This window comes from Acipenser ruthenus, chromosome 5, assembly GCF_902713425.1.
Source record: "Acipenser ruthenus chromosome 5, fAciRut3.2 maternal haplotype, whole genome shotgun sequence".
Classification (NCBI taxonomy): domain Eukaryota; kingdom Metazoa; phylum Chordata; class Actinopteri; order Acipenseriformes; family Acipenseridae; genus Acipenser; species Acipenser ruthenus.
In genome coordinates, this window is record NC_081193.1 from 39237284 (window position 1) to 39254544 (window position 17261).

At 35.4% G+C, this 17261-nt stretch overlaps 1 protein-coding gene across 6 annotated transcripts; it reads left to right on the plus strand.

Annotated features, from left to right (window-relative positions):
• The first annotated feature begins 985 nt into the window (after positions 1-985).
• Positions 986-13858, plus strand: LOC117971082 (transcriptional activator Myb-like). 6 transcript variants are annotated; one of them, XM_034919058.2, is made up of 16 exons: positions 986-1137; positions 3295-3412; positions 4110-4181; positions 5075-5167; positions 5410-5630; positions 6065-6284; positions 6709-6789; positions 7129-7233; positions 8580-8825; positions 9257-9622; positions 10232-10374; positions 10890-11004; positions 11193-11315; positions 11401-11496; positions 12097-12204; positions 12629-13858. In XM_034919058.2, exons 1-16 carry the CDS (start codon positions 1115-1117, stop codon positions 12737-12739), a joined length of 2241 nt encoding a protein of 746 aa, XP_034774949.1. In that variant the 5' UTR covers positions 986-1114; the 3' UTR covers positions 12740-13858. The 6 variants fall into 6 exon arrangements, with proteins under 6 accessions (XP_034774949.1, XP_034774952.1, XP_034774948.1 ...); XM_034919061.2 differs by having other exon boundaries at positions 987-1137; positions 10310-10374; positions 12626-13858; XM_034919057.2 differs by having other exon boundaries at positions 988-1137; positions 12626-13858.
• Positions 13859-17261: the final 3403 nt, after the last annotated feature.

Below are 17261 nucleotides of genomic sequence, written 5' to 3' on the forward strand. Positions count from 1 at the left end.
CAGGTCGATGTTTCAAGAATACTGACAGTGAGTAGTGACACTTCACAATCTGTACTAGTGCAGCAAATGCTTAAAGAAATATGTGCTAGTGGTCACACAGTAAGTTTAAAGTAGTAAGCTACAGCAAAAATACTTTTTTTAAGGCAACTTGATTCAAACTTTACGGTGTCCAAATAACAAAATGGTCAGGCAAAAGTATATTGCAATCACTACTGTAGCCTGTGGTATATTTTCAAAATGATACATATTCATGTTATTGTGTACAACGTTCCTTAAACAGCGATTACGCATACAAAAATACTCCAGGACACATGCACTAGCAGTTCTGTTTTTCAACACGGAAGCATCAAATGCAGCGTTTGGATTAGTGGTCTAATTTAATGCCCGTAGTAAAATATTATTCCAATAAATACATTGAAATAACAATAGTTGCTACCGATTGTGTGTGTGTGTATAATTATTATTTTTTTTTTATTACTACGAGTCTGAAAAACAAAAACAATACATATTTAAACCGTAATGTTGTTATTTAATTTAGCCATTGTAAATGTGTGATGCTGCAGCATTAGCATGACTATAGCAATTCACGTTCATTTTTATTAATATTATCGAGAGAATTGGAATACACTGACTGCGTTGTGCTTTTCAGTAGCAAGGTACGGGTAGAAGCTGAATGCAACACTGTTCAGTGGCACTTTGCTACATTCAGTGTATGTGTGAAACACAGCCTTCACCCACTGAAACATGCTGGTACCTACGAGCAGTCCGGCTACTCACGCCAAGTTTATTGAGTAATGGTTTACAGTGTTCCGTGTAACAATAAAAATCCGCTTGAAACAAATGTATGCATGTAATTTAATAATTAAGTTTAGCGGGGATTGGGCAAGAAAAGGCGCCTTTGCTCTGCAAACTCACTGAAAACTAATTTGACGCGTGCGCATAGGCCAGCGGCGCCAAATTTAGCGGGGAGGGAGGGACCAAGAGACTTTTGTTTGATGGAATCTGTTTACAGTCACTCTGTCTACTCTTTAATCGTAACCTGCTTCCTGCTTTCCTGAGATACACGCTTGTCTTCAGTACTTGCAACAGCAGACACTCCTTCAGTACATTGATAATGGCTAGGCGGCCAAGGCACAGGTGCAGTTATAGATTTCTATGCTTACTTTAATGCTTTGCTGGAAACTTTTCATGTATTTTTCTTTACTGCTCGTGTTCTAACGTTATAGTCAATGTTTTTGTATTTTTACTAGCCTTATTAATTTTGTACTTTTGTGTGTATAGCATAAGCGATATACTAGTGTGTGGAAAGGTAGCGCGTAAGTGAATGGCAATACGTATTCTCAGAGTAGTAATTAGTAACCTGTTTGAGTTTCAGAGCTAGTATACAGGTGAATTGTACTTGGTGAGGTGAGAAGATGACATATGCGGTTAAATTCAAACTTTGTTTTGTGGCTGCAGGTTGTTCATTTAAATTTCATTCATTCTTTGTGGTGGCTGCATGGGTGTCACAGGTGGCAGGTGGGCAAGAAGAATGTATATATGAACTGACAGTTAACAGTGAAAGGCATTAAGGATTTAAACAAATACAAAATATTGACATGTTTATCATATGATCATTAATAAACAATGCAGTTATCAAAACGTCATTAGCTGTGCTACTGACACGTATGCATGTGACCATTTGTTCACTCAAATCTGATATTCATTTAGATATGTGTATATTGTTTGTGGCTCTACTTGGAGTTTCTTGCGTGCTTTTTTTTTTTTTTCTAGGATCTAGGATTTCACTCACAGCAGGTCATTATTAAAAAATACTTCCTATTGTGCTTACGGTGTACGTGAATTGTTTTCATTCATGCAGTAATTGTTCAATACCACTTCTGTACAGTGCAGCGCTGCATTGCTTTTGTTCGTTTGATGTTTTAAATATTTTTTCATGGTTTATTAAGCATTCTATACTAGTACATATCGGTGGTTATCATCTAGCCGTAAAGACAGTGCTCTAGTCTAAATGACTGTGTCAGACTTAGTTGGAGGACTAGAAATAAATTAATAAATAGGCTACAAGTACAGTGTCAGTAGTGCTTTGTATGTAAACAAGATAAAGAATAAATAAAGTTCTGCTGGTAGCCTACTTGTATTCAATGTAACTACTTACTGAATATTTATTATTCGGTCACTGAAATTGAATGGGACACACAATTTGACAGTTTTATGTCTAAAATAATATAAAAATATAAATTATACTGGCTAGTCAATTTGAGATCAAACGTAAACGTGTCGTTAGGCTACAGTCAGTGCAAAAGCTAGCGTAAAGCCGCAACCTACAAACTGGGAGTATAAAAGCATGCTTTTAAATGAATAAGTAATTCTGCATATATTTGTAGTTTTGGTATGCGTTCTACATTAGTGGGTTTAGTAGAACATTTCCTCGTTTTCAGCTCTGATGCTACAGGTTACGCTTAACCCTTTTGTTGCTGGGAAAAGTTTTTATATTATCCCGGAAAATAGCGAGTTCCACATAAACTATACTTTTCAATACGGCCATCTACATTTCTTACTTGATTTTATTTGTTGAAGTGTCCGTTTGTTTGGTTTCCTTCTGGCTAAAATCGTATTTATCGGTGAGTTCGATAAACTGGATTGCATTTTCAGTACAATTTATTCTGTGTAGTTAATGGTAATTTAGATTTAAAGCCCAAACTTACTTTTTGTGTAAAGTAGCAGTAACTTAATCTGCAGATAAAGGCAAATTATACCATTAATATAATATATTGCAACAGTGTATTAAAATTTTATTGAAAAACAGCATTAGCAAAAGGTACAAAACCAAAATGTTAATACAGTATTAAACTTCCCTGAACCACAGTAAAACGTATAGGCTTATATTATTTAATGCAATACGAGAACACTAAGGGTTAACCACACAGTACATAGACTGAGTACATACTATAAAGGACGTATCTCCGGCTAGAGTTTAGTATCCAAAACATTTAACTGTGTTTTAAACCATGATTGGTTGAATGTTTGCCAAATGTATAACTAACCTGTTTTCTGACAATACAAATACAGGTCCCAACATGTACTAGTCATGAACAAAATAATTCACGTTGCCAATCCCCTTAGATGTATCTGTGGAAACCAAAAACATTAGAACCCGTTTTTCGAATTATGTGTAACTTGGTCCCACACCTGGATCTGCAAGATATACAGGTTGTGTTATTGTACAGTGTTAACTTATGCATTTGATATAATATTATATTTATTGGCTAAATCATACAATATTTTTTGTAGTGTTTACAGCAGTGATGAGGATGAAGAAGAAATTGAAATGTATGACCATGATTATGACGGACCATTGCCAAAGTCTGGGAAGCGACATCTAGGTAAAACTAGATGGACCCGTGAAGAAGTAAGTAAAAATTAAGATAATACAGTAAAACCTGTCGAATTCTGCATCGTTTGGGACAGACAAATTGTGCCAGATTATACAGTATGCTGGATTACAGAGGTCTGTAATACTTTACCTGAAAAAAATGAAATGACAAATTATTTAAAAAAAAAACTATTACAGTACATACATTAAAAGTAGTGTCCAGGTACAACCTGTAGCTCAAGACTTGTATCAATTTTAATTTACTTTCTCCATTATATAAGCAAGGATTTTACTGTAGATTTACCATACCTGCGGGACATGTATGTGTTTACACAACATACTTGATTGTAAATTTAGACAAGAAAAAAAAAAAAACATGATTTGGTGCCAGACTGCCAGATTCCAGAATAGACAGGTTCCGGATTGTAGAAGGCATTGCACCATTATTTTAATAGGGATTTGGTCTGGACCCGAAAATGATGTCAAATTATACAGAATACTGGTTTGTTGAGGGGCTGGATTGGACAGGTTTTCCTGTACCATACAGCTATTGCAGTGTGGTCCTTTATTTTTTTTTATCAACGCCAGCATTACATGTTGTTTACTAATGCTTATGAATCTATGTTCTTAATTACAAAAGAGACAGTTACAAAATGCCATAAACATGCTAAGTTTATAGCAAAATAACAAAGTATTTGCTTGTTTCTGAATGTTGGATTTTTTCTTCCCACAGGATGAAAAACTGAAGAAACTAGTTGAACACCATGGAACTGAAGACTGGAAAGTTATTGCCAGTTTCCTTCCTGTAAGTATTACCTTTTATTTAATTGTGATATATTATCTCTGGCATCTCATACACACTAGTTTTATCTTTTACTCCACATTGATAAGGGGGGGGATTATATTAAACATGCTGGTTTGAACAATGATTCCTTTCTGTTGTTTTAAAGGAGAAGTTGCACATGTTGTATATTGACAGGGAAGCATCTTTGTGCCACCTGCACAGCCACAGAAGTAGTATTTGAATATAAGTAATCCACTGGAGGCTTTAAGGACTTGTGGTGATACTAACCTGGGTAACTCAAGAAAAGAAACAGTCAATAGGCATTATGTCAAACTCTTCAAATTCAAAATTCATGAAAAGATGTAGATCCAGAGATAGACTTAAATTGTGCAATAATATTTAACTCCAGTTCTGGTCTTATCAACACCCTCTCCAGGCTATACATTTAAGAGGGGCTACAAGAACAATGGGAGTAGCATTTCTTTATTTCTCTTTTGAAACACAAAATCATCAAGTTGGTCTTTCTGATCTTCAAAACCACACTGCACTTGTGTCTTGGCATGGATGGTAGAAATACATATTCAATTTCCCCAAATAAAACTTTGAATACATTTATACATTCAGAATCGGAAACAAAAAATGTTTAATTTGTAATGCACATTGTGGGCACCAGGTATTCAGTAGCACCAACAGCAATACAGTACTGTATTAAGTGCAAGGCACATCATAGTCTTGAATAATTCTCTGGAGCAGCAACAGCAGAACTTGAAACAAACATGGAGGTGATCATTACTGGATGGGAAAAGTACTGATGAGGATTGCAACGTGTTGTCTCTGTTTCTATTGTTCTCAGATACCATGAACTCACAGAAATGAATAATTAAACAATTTTGTGAATTTATTCCATTTAATAGAATCGAACAGATGTGCAGTGCCAGCACCGATGGCAAAAGGTGTTGAATCCTGAGCTCATCAAGGGGCCTTGGACTAAAGAAGAGGATCAGCGGGTAATGACATTTTATTTATTTGTTTTTTTTTAAACAAAAGGAATATGAAATAGATGTCAGTGTTTTGTAGAATATTTATCAATAGCTTCAAACACTTTATCATAGTAAAACAGAAATTTGTCTACTGTCCTAAAGTTACTTTAGTTTGATTGTGATTGCTGAACAATGCTACTGAATTTGATTTTTTTGTAAAAAAATGCGACAATAGCATAGCAAGATAAACTAATGTATTCTTCATGCAGGTGATCGAACTTGTGCTGAAGTATGGCCCCAAACGCTGGTCTGTCATTGCAAAGCACTTAAAGGGGAGAATTGGCAAACAGTGCAGGGAACGGTGGCATAATCATTTGAACCCAGAGGTGAAGAAAACCTCCTGGACAGAGGAAGAAGACAGAATTATATTCCAAGCACATAAAAGACTGGGAAATAGATGGGCTGAAATTGCTAAACTCCTTCCTGGAAGGTAATTTAACAGCATAGTAAATTTTTCTAGTCAGTATTTAATAAAAAAAAAAAAATCATTGGATAACTTGATAGTACCCCACTTGTATCTCACTCAGATGACTGAGCATATCATGCTATATCATGTTTTGTCCCTTTTCTTCCTACTTGGGAACTTCCACAGCTGAACCAGGTGTCAGGTGTTGCATGCTTCCAGCTTAGATCCATTTGTTTGGGCCCCAGGAAGATAGCTTTTTAAATGAATACTGAGTTCACTTTGTTTTGCCAACTTTAGCTTACTTTAATACCACAGTGGCGTGTAAACAGTTCCACGATAAACCAGTTCACATGATAAGCACATTTTCAGTACAGCTTAATCCTATGTTGCCATTTTTGATACAGGGGATAAAAGACTTGTTTTTATGAACACATATACATTTTTTTATTCTTGTGCAGGACTGATAATGCTATCAAAAACCACTGGAATTCCACGATGCGACGAAAGGTTGAACAGGAAGGTTATCTCCAGCTTTCTCCCAAAACAGGCCTACCAGTATTGGCTGCAAATTACAATAAGAACAACCACATAATGGGTTTCGCCCATTCGTCTCCACCCGCTCAGATACCCACAATGAATGCCGATTATCAATATTACCACATCCAAGAAACACACAGTGTAAGCCACGTTTGCAATGAATGGTTTCAGATACAAGGAAATAAAAAAATAAAATAAAATAAATAATAATGAATGTAGCCTACTGGTTAACAGTGTATTTTTTTTAAAGACTGCTAATTCTAGTTCAACCATTAGCATGTCATTGTTTTAAATGCCCTTTGTAAATTACATCATTTTTTGGGCTAGTGTTTTCTGACTGCTCTTGTAACAAAGGAAACTTTAAATGTCATTGTTCAATTTGATCTTGTGACAAAAATGATTGAATATGATAAATACTAACTTTTGCTGGGGCTTCTAAAACATAAAAACGATTTAATGTACAACACATCAACAAGACTGGACATGCTATTTATTTTGTATCCTGAAAGATGTAATATGTAAGTTATATTGACTGACCCTATCATCTTTCCTTTTTCTTGTTTAGATTCCTGGTCCGGTTCCCTTTCCGGTAGCTTTGCATGTGAATATACTCAACATTCCCCAACCCGCTGCTGTAGCAATTCAGGTAAGTCTTTTAAAATAACAGTCAAATAGGGATTACTAAAACACATAGAAAAAACAGTGTGGGGTTCCTTTGTAAAGTATTGTTTTTTGCACTTCTAAGGGGGAGGGGAGGCGAGACACTTCTGAACTGAAAGATCAGATCAGTTCAAATATTAAGCAGTGAAACTGGGGTTATCTGATTTGCAGACACAGTTCTAGAGTTGTATATTGTTTACACAGCAGAATAGAAACCATTTTTTTTCTCCTTTACGGTTGGCTTGGCCTCAGCTGTGAGGTATATTAAAGCCCAAGTGTCATGCATACACTTTATCTGTTCTTTTCCCTTAACTCTTAATTTCAGAGACACTATAGTGATGAAGATCCAGAGAAAGAGAAAAGAATAAAGGAATTAGAGTTGCTACTTATGTCGACTGAGAATGAACTGAGAGGGCAGCAAGCATTACCAGTAAGAATGTTACTGAGTGGCTTGGATGAAGGGATAGCAGCTTCACCCCAATGCTTTTCTTTCCTCTTTAAATCCTCCAAAACTGTGGTGAGGCTCACCATTGATATTCACTTGATAATTTCTTTCAGCCAAGTCTTTTAAAAGTTAACAGATTCCACAAAATTATACTGAAGAAACTCAACCACACAAGATAAGTAACATTTGTCATTAGTAACCATACATCTACAAAGTAATCATAGATACTGATAATGATTACATCAATTCCATTTTAAAACTGTAAATTCATTTTAAGACAGAAAATTAAAAGAAAGAGCCTCCCCACAGTTTTGGCTTGCATGCTTGTAGACTTTCAATCATTGTTTTGTTTTTCAAAAACTTCAAATTTTACCGGTGTGCAGTCCATCCTTTTATTTTCAATTCATTTTGCTTTGTTTAATTATACCTTTTTGCTTAAAGGTTTGTGCATTCCCTTGTCTGTAAACAACTCATTACCATGACAGGATCACAAAAATAACAACACACTATAATAACACAATCTCCCAGATGGCAAATGATGGACTTTTGATTTATTGGAGATTTTCAAATCTGTGGTTTGTTTGTGTTATTGATTTAATGTGCATGTTCTTAATACTAATGGGTTTCATTTAGATTTTTTTTTCTTCTCCATAGTAAAAACTTATACCTATCAATTAGGTCTTCTGTGTTCTTGATTTAAATATGATTTACCCACATCTTTGCTGCGTTGGTGTGAGCTGCAGCGTTAGGAAGGTTAGAGATAGAAGAGGAAAAAAATACATAAACCAAGGAAAGCAACTGTAACTCTTAAAGTCAATAAGGAACATGTTGCCTAAAAAATGTGCTCTCCCCCCAAGCATGTGAAAGCTGCATTAAAGATTAGTGTCATTCAGATTTTAGCTAAACTATGTGTTGGCAATACTTGTGTGATAGTCTGGATACTGTTTTGTCACTGGGTTCCAAACGTAACAATTTGTTGCATAATTTTAAGGACAAAACTCATTCTACATTAAGAAAGCATGCAATAAAAATACGTTAATGGGGAAATGTACTATAAAATGATTTAACATAGTGCTAGACCCAACACTGTACAGTGGTACAATGGTTGGAACAGTTCAGTTCATCCTGCCTAAGATTTTAAACCAATGGCTCAATTCTCCTGTAGTTCCTATATTGCTTGGGTATTTAATGCAAGGAAACATCTGGGTGTCTATTTCACATGCAAACTGCTCAAGTGATGCAATCTCTTTTATCTTGCCTTCAGCAGTGTCTGTTTGACACCTTATGCAACTTCACTGCTAAGTTCCTTTTCTCTGCCCTCTTTCGTGCAGAGCCAGGTGCCAAACTACTCAAGATGGAATGCCACAGTGATGGCTGACAACTCAGGATCTCATGGTGACAATGTTACCATTTCCTGTTTGGGAGAACAGCAGCAACGGACTGCTCCCCCTCCTCCCCTGGACCACAGCTGTCATCCTGAAGAGAGAGCCTCCCCAGCACGCAGCATGGCAGTCAACCAAAATAACGGCATGTCGCCTCTCCCTGAGTTTACAGAAACACTCCAGCTAATAGATTCGGTAAGTCAGTACTGCGCAACGACAGTCATAAAACAGCTTATCGGATGGGGAACTTTTCTAGGATCCTTAAAATGAAAATGTATAGTAATATTGTTGGTGGCCTGGCTAGGCATTTTTAACACAAGTGCGTGTATCTTGACTCTTTGTTCCTACTACTTTTTAATGCTTTAAAACATATACAAAATGCCAGGGGTACATATTTAAAACTCACCTTACCTTGGGTACATATTTGAGATTTAATTATGTATTTTATTTGGGAATTGAAGTACAGTAGGCTCCTCAAGTCAAACAGAAAACAAACAAACAAAAACAAAATAAAAACAAAGACGTAATCTTTACTTCCAGAAAGTATTGGAAATTAGGACATTTTGATCATCATAGGAATTTAATTGAATACGGTGGCACCAAACTGTCTTTCGTGCCTCCCCCAGTCTTTTCAGGATCCTTCCACATGGACCGATCTCAGCAGTTTTGAACTCCTTGAAGGTGCAGATGCTTGCAAAATGCCATCCAACAGATGCACAGAGCTTCAGCAAAAAGAGGGCAATGTGTGTGAAAGTACTGAACACACTAACTCAAGCTTAAACAAAAGCATGCTGTGTCAGGGCTCTCCTGCTTCGCTCAGGTCACTTTCTGCCTCAGAGTTTGCCACCTCTCCTGCAGTCAGCCTTCGTAAACGGAAAGAGATTGCCAACCATTCGGACAGTGGTGAGGGTAGCACCTTCACACTAGCAGACTTCAGCTGCTCCACTCCCAAGCGTTCCCCGGTCAAAAGCCTGCCCTTCTCACCCTCGCAGGTAGTTGAACTGCAGCACCCGCTCCTAATTTTCATCAGTCAAAAATGGGTTAACAATTTAGAAACTAATCATTTGGACCAAATGACTAATCAGTTTTGCACTTGTTGATTTCCTTAGGTATTTTAACATACTCATTGCTGTCACTTTCTGACCATTTTTTCTGCATCAGCAAAAAACTAACTTGTGATTTATTCTTCTTCATAGCACCTAAGCTGCAAGTTTTCTGCCTTAATTCCTGGAAGAAGTTTAGATCTACGTTTCTTTATAACCCTTTTGCAAAAGCAAAGTACAAGCTGTTTTTCAGAGAGAATGTGCTAGCTCTCAATGGTTCGGCACATTCTACCGTTACTGGTACAATAATCATCTTGTTATTTACCATACATCATTTGGTTTTATTTTAAAAGTTACACCACTTGTTAAACAATGTGCAAACAAATCTAATGATTAAAGTTTAAATTTCACCTGAAACCCAGCTTGTGTGTCTTTAAATGAATGCCTGCATTTTAATCAGCCATTTGCAGAAATCAAATGGAGCTTCTTCAATTCTTTGATTTTGGGGGTTTTAGTGTCCTTATTTAAATCTATAACTTTGTTCACCTTTATTTACAGTTTTTCAACACCTCAACAAATCAAGTAAATCTAGAGATTGACAATCCATCATTAACATCAACTCCTGTTTGTACTCAGAAATCCATGATTACAACTCCACTGCACCGGGACCACATAACTAAACCTCAGAAAGAGAATGATGTGTAAGTTTTTCAGTATTCGTTAAAAGAGGTGTTTACCTACTGAATATAAATATATATATATATATATATATATATATATATATATATATATATATATATATATATATATATATATATATATATATATATTGAAATGATGTAGATGTAATATGCCATTTCATTGATATAATGCTCATTTCACTAGCAGGGGAAAACTGGGGTCAACACTATAATAATAATTATAATAATAGTAACAATTTACAGAAGCCATTTTATTGCCTTAATCTTTCAACACAACATTAATTAACAATTACCATAGTTACATATTAATTACTGTACATTATTTCATGTAATTATTTAATTCAGTGACATGATAAATATTTTGTTTCAGTAACAGGAATAACTTTTCACAATTCTTTGCGTTTTTACATTTTCTTTACAAACTCAGCATTGCGATCAACCCTTTTTAAGGCCATGTAAGGAAGACATATCATGTGGTTTGTAAGTTCATTGACAGATTTTTTTTTCCCCATCAGTTTCAGAACTCCAAATATCCGTCAATCAATAATGGAGACATTTCCAAGAACTCCTACTCCTTTCAAAACTGCACTGGCTCTACAGGAAATCAAATATGGCCCTTTAAAGATGCTGGTAAAAAAGACTAATAAATTCAGTAACATTTGTCCATGTAGATAAATATATGTATTGTACATTAAAATATATTTGGACTTGATTTAATGCATAATGAAAATGGGAAATCTGTATCAGTATGTGGAACACTTCTCATTATAACTTTCTATTTATTACATTTAACATGGAATGTTTTTGATCTGTTTCAGCCCCAAACTCCCCATCTCGAACAAGACTTGGAAGATGTCATCAAACAGGAAGATGGCGAGTCTGGAATTGCAACAGGGTTGCATGAAGATGAGCAACCTCCCTTAAAGAAAATTAAACAAGAGGTATTTTCTAGCAACTTGTATACATTCTGTAAATATTTACCAAATGTTAAATGCACAGCCATTTTGATTTCTAAATCTATTTTAGGTGGAATGCCCCTGTGAGAGAATAAGAAATTTTCTTCAGTGGGAAGGAGAAAACACTCAGCTCTTAACACAAGGCAATTCTTCGGAAGATGCACCGGTATGTATATTAGATTTGCAGGCTTTAAATAGATAACAATAAGAAAGTAAACACATTATTCAAAAGTTATTTTGTGTGTTTAGGAATGTGTTATTTGGTTATTTGGGTTGCTTATAATCAAGTTGCTAATAAATATAACAAATGACCAAAATAGTTTTATTTGGTTGCCCTCAAAATAAGTTGAAGGTTTCTGAAACGTGTAACAGTTTTCTAAAATGGGCACAAAGCCCTTTCCATTCAATGAGTCAGGTTCACATAGCAACTTTATCAGATTTGTTTAAACATAAACATAAATATATTGATAAGATATTTTTTTACGAGTGTTTGTTCCTATGTCATAAATCATCATAGTGTGTGTTTGGTTATTTAACATTTCAGTTTTATTTATTTATTTAGTTATCTTTTTAAAAATGTATTTATATAAATGTAAACATAAAAACATTAAATGATTGAAGCATCAGAGAAATGTAGTAATAGACAGATTGTATATACCTGCAATTGAACATATTTTTTTTGTATTACTTTATGGCACTCAATAGTGCAATACATAGTTGATTCATTTATACAGTTTAATAAAATATAATTTTTGCTTGTTTGCAGAATCTTCTTACAAGTTCAGTGTTAATGATGCCTGTGTCTGATAAAAATGAAGACAACCTTATTAAAACGTTTAATGTGCCACGAAGACCACTTGGAAGTCCATTACAGGTAATTGTTAGGATAGTAGCAAAGTACGTTGAGTATGTTTTACGATGCATCTAGACTGCTAAATAGATTGTTTGCCATATTAATGCATTTATATGGCATGTTGTGTCAATGTTGATGCTGTAGATACAGTTACATGTTGATCATGTTCTTCAAATAGAAAAATACATGATCAAGTGGGTGTTCTAGACAGATACCAGTATTCATACCAAGTGAGATTTTATTACAACTGTTAACACAAAAATATAATTCACTTTATTATTCATGTACTTGTCCACAACTGTTCAATATATTCTGATCCCCCCCCCGCCCCCCAAAAAAATAAAATAAATAAATAAATAAACAGGTGAAGAACTTAGTTAAAATAAAATTGATGTAAAGCAAATAAAAATTGCTTTTTATTATTTTTTTTCTCTTATATTAGCAGTTCAATACATGGGAAGCAGTTGCTTGTGGAAAGACTGAAGATCAAATGCTTGTAACAGAGCAGGCCCGCAAATATATTAACACATTCTCAACCAGGACTCTAGTCATGTAAAGGTTTCAAGCTAAGCATTATAACATTTATAACATTTTAAAACACTTCAGGTTGATTTAAAAATCAACGTTCCCTCTTCATGAAGATAAAATTAGGAGGGGAACCTATTTGTTGTGGTACAACAGTTGGGAGCAGCACAATGCAGTTTGACATTGTACATTCACTTGTTGGATTTCAACCAACCAAAGAAAACTTAAAATGACACGCTTACCTGAGTTACTAGGTAGGTAATACTATTTTTTGTATCACTTAAATGTATAATTTATGCATAATAATATAAAGAACAACCTGCATAATTTATTTTTAGTTTGAATATTGTTGTCCAGAAATTGGCAAATAAGCAGTGTTTTATGCCAGTATTCTTATTTTCCTCTTGTTGCGCGGAACAAATGTACTAAATAACAGTATAAACAGTCATACATGGTTAAACTAAATGCACTGATGGGAAGTATTGTGTTAGCATTATTACAGACCAAATGAAGATAATCAGGATTGTGAATATTCAAAAATATTCTGTTTAAGTACTTGTTTGGTTTTAAACCACTATTTGTGTGTGTGTGTGTTTTTTTTTTGTTTGTTTTTTTAGCTTGTCTGATGATAAGTGTATGGAAAATTGTTTTATTTGAACAAATGTATTATATTTTTTATTTTATAATTACATTTTTGTAAATGCCAAATGGAAGAGGATCTTTTTGCTGCTATAAAGTTTAGCATGTAGACTGCTAGCGTCAAATGGGCAGTAGAGCTTTACTAAATTGGATAACCTACTGCACTACCATTGAGGGTGAAGTTAATTGTTTTGTTATTTGGAAACACTTTTCTTGGGAGATAACAAAATGGTCTTGCACCTTCACTTTTGGGGAAACACTGTATTTAAAAAAAGAATAATAATAAAAGAACCAAACCTTTGAGTTGTACATGCAGGCTTTGAAATGTTCTCCGTTTTTGATGTCTTGCCTTCATTCGACTGCCGTAGCAAACTTCAAACAAACACTTTGAAACAACGTAGTAAACTTTGCTGCCTTTTTATAGCTTTTGGTGCAAATCATCTACACTTGCTTTTTGATACAAATTTGTATATCAACTGCCTTGTAAATAAAGTGTGTGTTTTTTATTAGATTTTTCTTGTGTTTTATTTCCATATGGACAAATAAATCGAGGCAGGGTTGATATTATCTAATAGCTGGTAAAACTATACAATAATAACAATTATCTGTTAGCTATTATCCATTGATAATAATACATTTGAAGAAGTGGTGCAAAACTGTGATGCATGATGGAGAAAGTTCATGTGGGAAAATACAATTTTACAGTTCAAGCATCAATAGAACAGTGTTGTATGTACAGGATAGTATAGAATATAGCAATTACATGTTTAATCACAATTGGTTCTCCAGTTGTATGCACAAATGTACGTGTGGCATACAGATGGACTGACACACAGACACCACCCATAACTCCAGTAGGCTAAATCATGTAAATGTCAAGTTTCATAACAATGGGATAACTTCCAGATATATGGAGAAATCTGTGAAGTGTGACATACATACGGACAGAGGGGTGTATGTACGTACAGCCACCTCCACGATATCCCCTTCACAGGGGATAACAAGAAGGTACAGAATGGTTAATTTCTTAGTGAACAGTTATGTAGAACTTCATGACAGAAGCTTTCGTACCTTTAAGCAGTCAAAGGTGCACTGTTGTTTTTCAGGCAATGTATTATTTATTGTAGTAACATATTTTATTTATAGAAGTTATTCTTAAGGTTGAAGAACTAATTACCTTTAGTGTAAAGGCTGGCCAGTATTGAAAGTTGTAGGGTTTTAAGATGGTGTTTTTGCGGTTACACAAAAATAAATAATTGTTTTAAGTCATGTTGGAGGATTTTCCCTTTAGAAAGTGTGCCAATGACCTTTATACTATGTCTCCTATATGTAGTTCAACCATAGTTCAATGAGATATAATGCCAGACATTACATAATCCAGTTTGAAAAAATCATAATTCTACGAGTCAATGCTATTGTTGAGCACATGAGATGATCCACATATTCACAGTTTTAATCCCTAGCCAATATTTATATATTTGACCCTTTAGTAAGAGTGCCTTGGTATAAAAATCCTGTTCTTGAAACTGGTGGAGGCAATTTTAATGGTTTTAGTAGTGACAAATATTAATACCACCCTGTGACAGAGAGCGAATGAATCCTAGTCAACAATCTCCCTCTTGACCTGTGAAGGCGTGGTATAACAGGAACAGTTCGCCTCGTACTGGATGGTTCAGCAGTTCATTCCAAGGTCAGTCGGAAGCCAGCCATCCAGAAAGGGGACGGGGTCACAATACCAGAAGTCATCGCCCTAGTACGGTAAGCGATGTGTCAGTAATGGATTGGAGGAGACGTGATTGACTAGTTATCGGAGGGGGCGTGACTAAGGCTATTTCAGGGGATGTGACGATAGAGACATAGAGAGACCGTGAGTGTTTGTATTTGTTTAGTTAACCACTGTTTGTTTGTATTTAGTAGATGGCGAAAACCCAGATTCCAAATACTGCACTAGTCACAAAATAACTATTCACCACCAGCACTGGAGCACTGTGAGAAAGGACGCCCTTTGTGGAGTGCCAAGCCCTCCAGGACTTTGTTCCACCTGTACCCTAAATTATTTAATTAAACATAGTCTTAATTGGTTAGTTATTCAATGATGCTGGTAAACCCTGCAGGACTTCGAATCTCCAGCACCATATTTGTGTATCCACAATCTGTACTCTGCATCTATCCAATCAATACCATAACCTATTTTTGAAATGCCAAATTTAAATGCCTCACATCACTGCCGCAACCAAATTACCAGTCTAACAGGACCTCCATTCCTATTGTCTCTTATCACCCAGAAGCAGATGTTACCAAGCTAATGAACCCTGGAGGCGGTTCCCAGCCTAGGTAGTCTCCGCCTAGATTGGTCAGGTGCCTGCTAGCCTAAGGGCCGCCTTATTTTTTGACAATGTACTGGCTTAATCCATGTTCGCACAAAGCTCAGTAAAAAAAAATATATCTATCTATATATATACAGTGCCTATAGAAAGTCTACACCCCCTTGAACTTTTTTTTCACATTTTGTTGTGTCAATGCCGCATGCATTTCATGCATTTAATTGAGGGTTTTTTCCACTTATCTACACACCATACTCCTCACTGTTAAGGGGAAAAAAATGATATATTAAAAATACAAAACTGAAAGATCATAATTGAATACGTCTCCACCCCCCTGAGTTAATACTTGGTGGAAGCACCTTTGGCAGCAATTACAGCTGTGAGTCTGTTGGGATAGGTCTCTACTAACTTTGCACACCTAGATTTGACAATATTTGACCATTATTCTTTACAATACTGTTCAAGCTCTGTCAAGTTCCTTGAGGAGCGTTGATGGACAGTAATCTTCAAGTCATGCCACAAATGTTCGATTGGGTTTATGTTGGGGCTCTGACTGGGCCACTCAAGGACATTTACCTTTTTGTTCCTTAGCCACTCCAGTGTAGCTTTGGCTGTGTGCTTTGGGTCGTTATCATGCTGAAAGGTGAACTTCCGTCCCAGTTTCAGCTTTCTTGCAGAGCACAGCAGGTTTTCCTCAAGGTCTTCTCTGTACTTTGCTCCATTCATTTTCCCTTCTATCCTGAGAAGTGCCCCAGTCCCTGCCAATGAGAAACATCCCCATAACATGATGCTGCCACCACCATGCTTCACAGTAGGGATGGTGTTCTTTGGGTGATGCACTGTGTTTGGTTTGCGCCAAACATAACGCTTTGCATTTAGGCCAAAAAGTTAAATTGTGACTCTACAGCTGATGCATAGTTCACACATCCTAGTCTCTGTAAGTCACCTTGGAAAAAGGCGTCTGCTAAATAAACAAATAATAATAAAACTGACGATATTTTGGACAACCTGCCTGTCTCAAGACATGTTCCATAGCCATAAGGTGACGGTGTAAACATACATGCCATTGATGACGTCTTACATAAAACATCTCAGTAAATATCCATGATGGACAATCACATCTAAAACCATTACCGGACGGTAAAATAACCAGCCCGTAGCTTTATAAATCACATTTTAAATACTGCTCGTTAATTTTTTTTACTGGCTGGTAATTACCCCATCTTTTATGAATATGGACCTTTCTTTGTCTTATGTATTTGTTTAATGTAGCAAATTTTAAGTCTGAATCTAAAGGGTTTCTGAGATATTACTAGAGTGTACATCAAAATTGTTATTTTTTATTGGAAAAAGTATATTATAAAGTGTAATCAAGAGAAAAGCAGCTGTGTACCAAATGTAAAGACATTATTGTGGTCTCTGTTTTTAAAGCAATTGATTTATCTTTACTGGCCAACAATATACTTAAGGTATGGGTTGTGGGTTTCATTTGATATATGTATGAATGTTAAAGTTATTTATTTGAAAATATGTTTGTATTATAAGATTGCGTGTATGTTATTTAAAAATGTAATACAAATATTTATAAAA

Excerpts from the sequence above, each read along its gene's own strand:
- LOC117971082 (XM_034919057.2), top strand. The coding sequence starts at position 1,115 with ATGGCTAGGCGGCCAAGGCACAG. Across the intron at positions 6,285-6,708 it reads ACATCCAAGAAACACACAGT|ATTCCTGGTCCGGTTCCCTT; the intron begins GTAAGCCACGTT and ends TTTCTTGTTTAG. Across the intron at positions 10,375-10,889 it reads CCTCAGAAAGAGAATGATGT|TTTCAGAACTCCAAATATCC; the intron begins GTAAGTTTTTCA and ends TTTCCCCATCAG.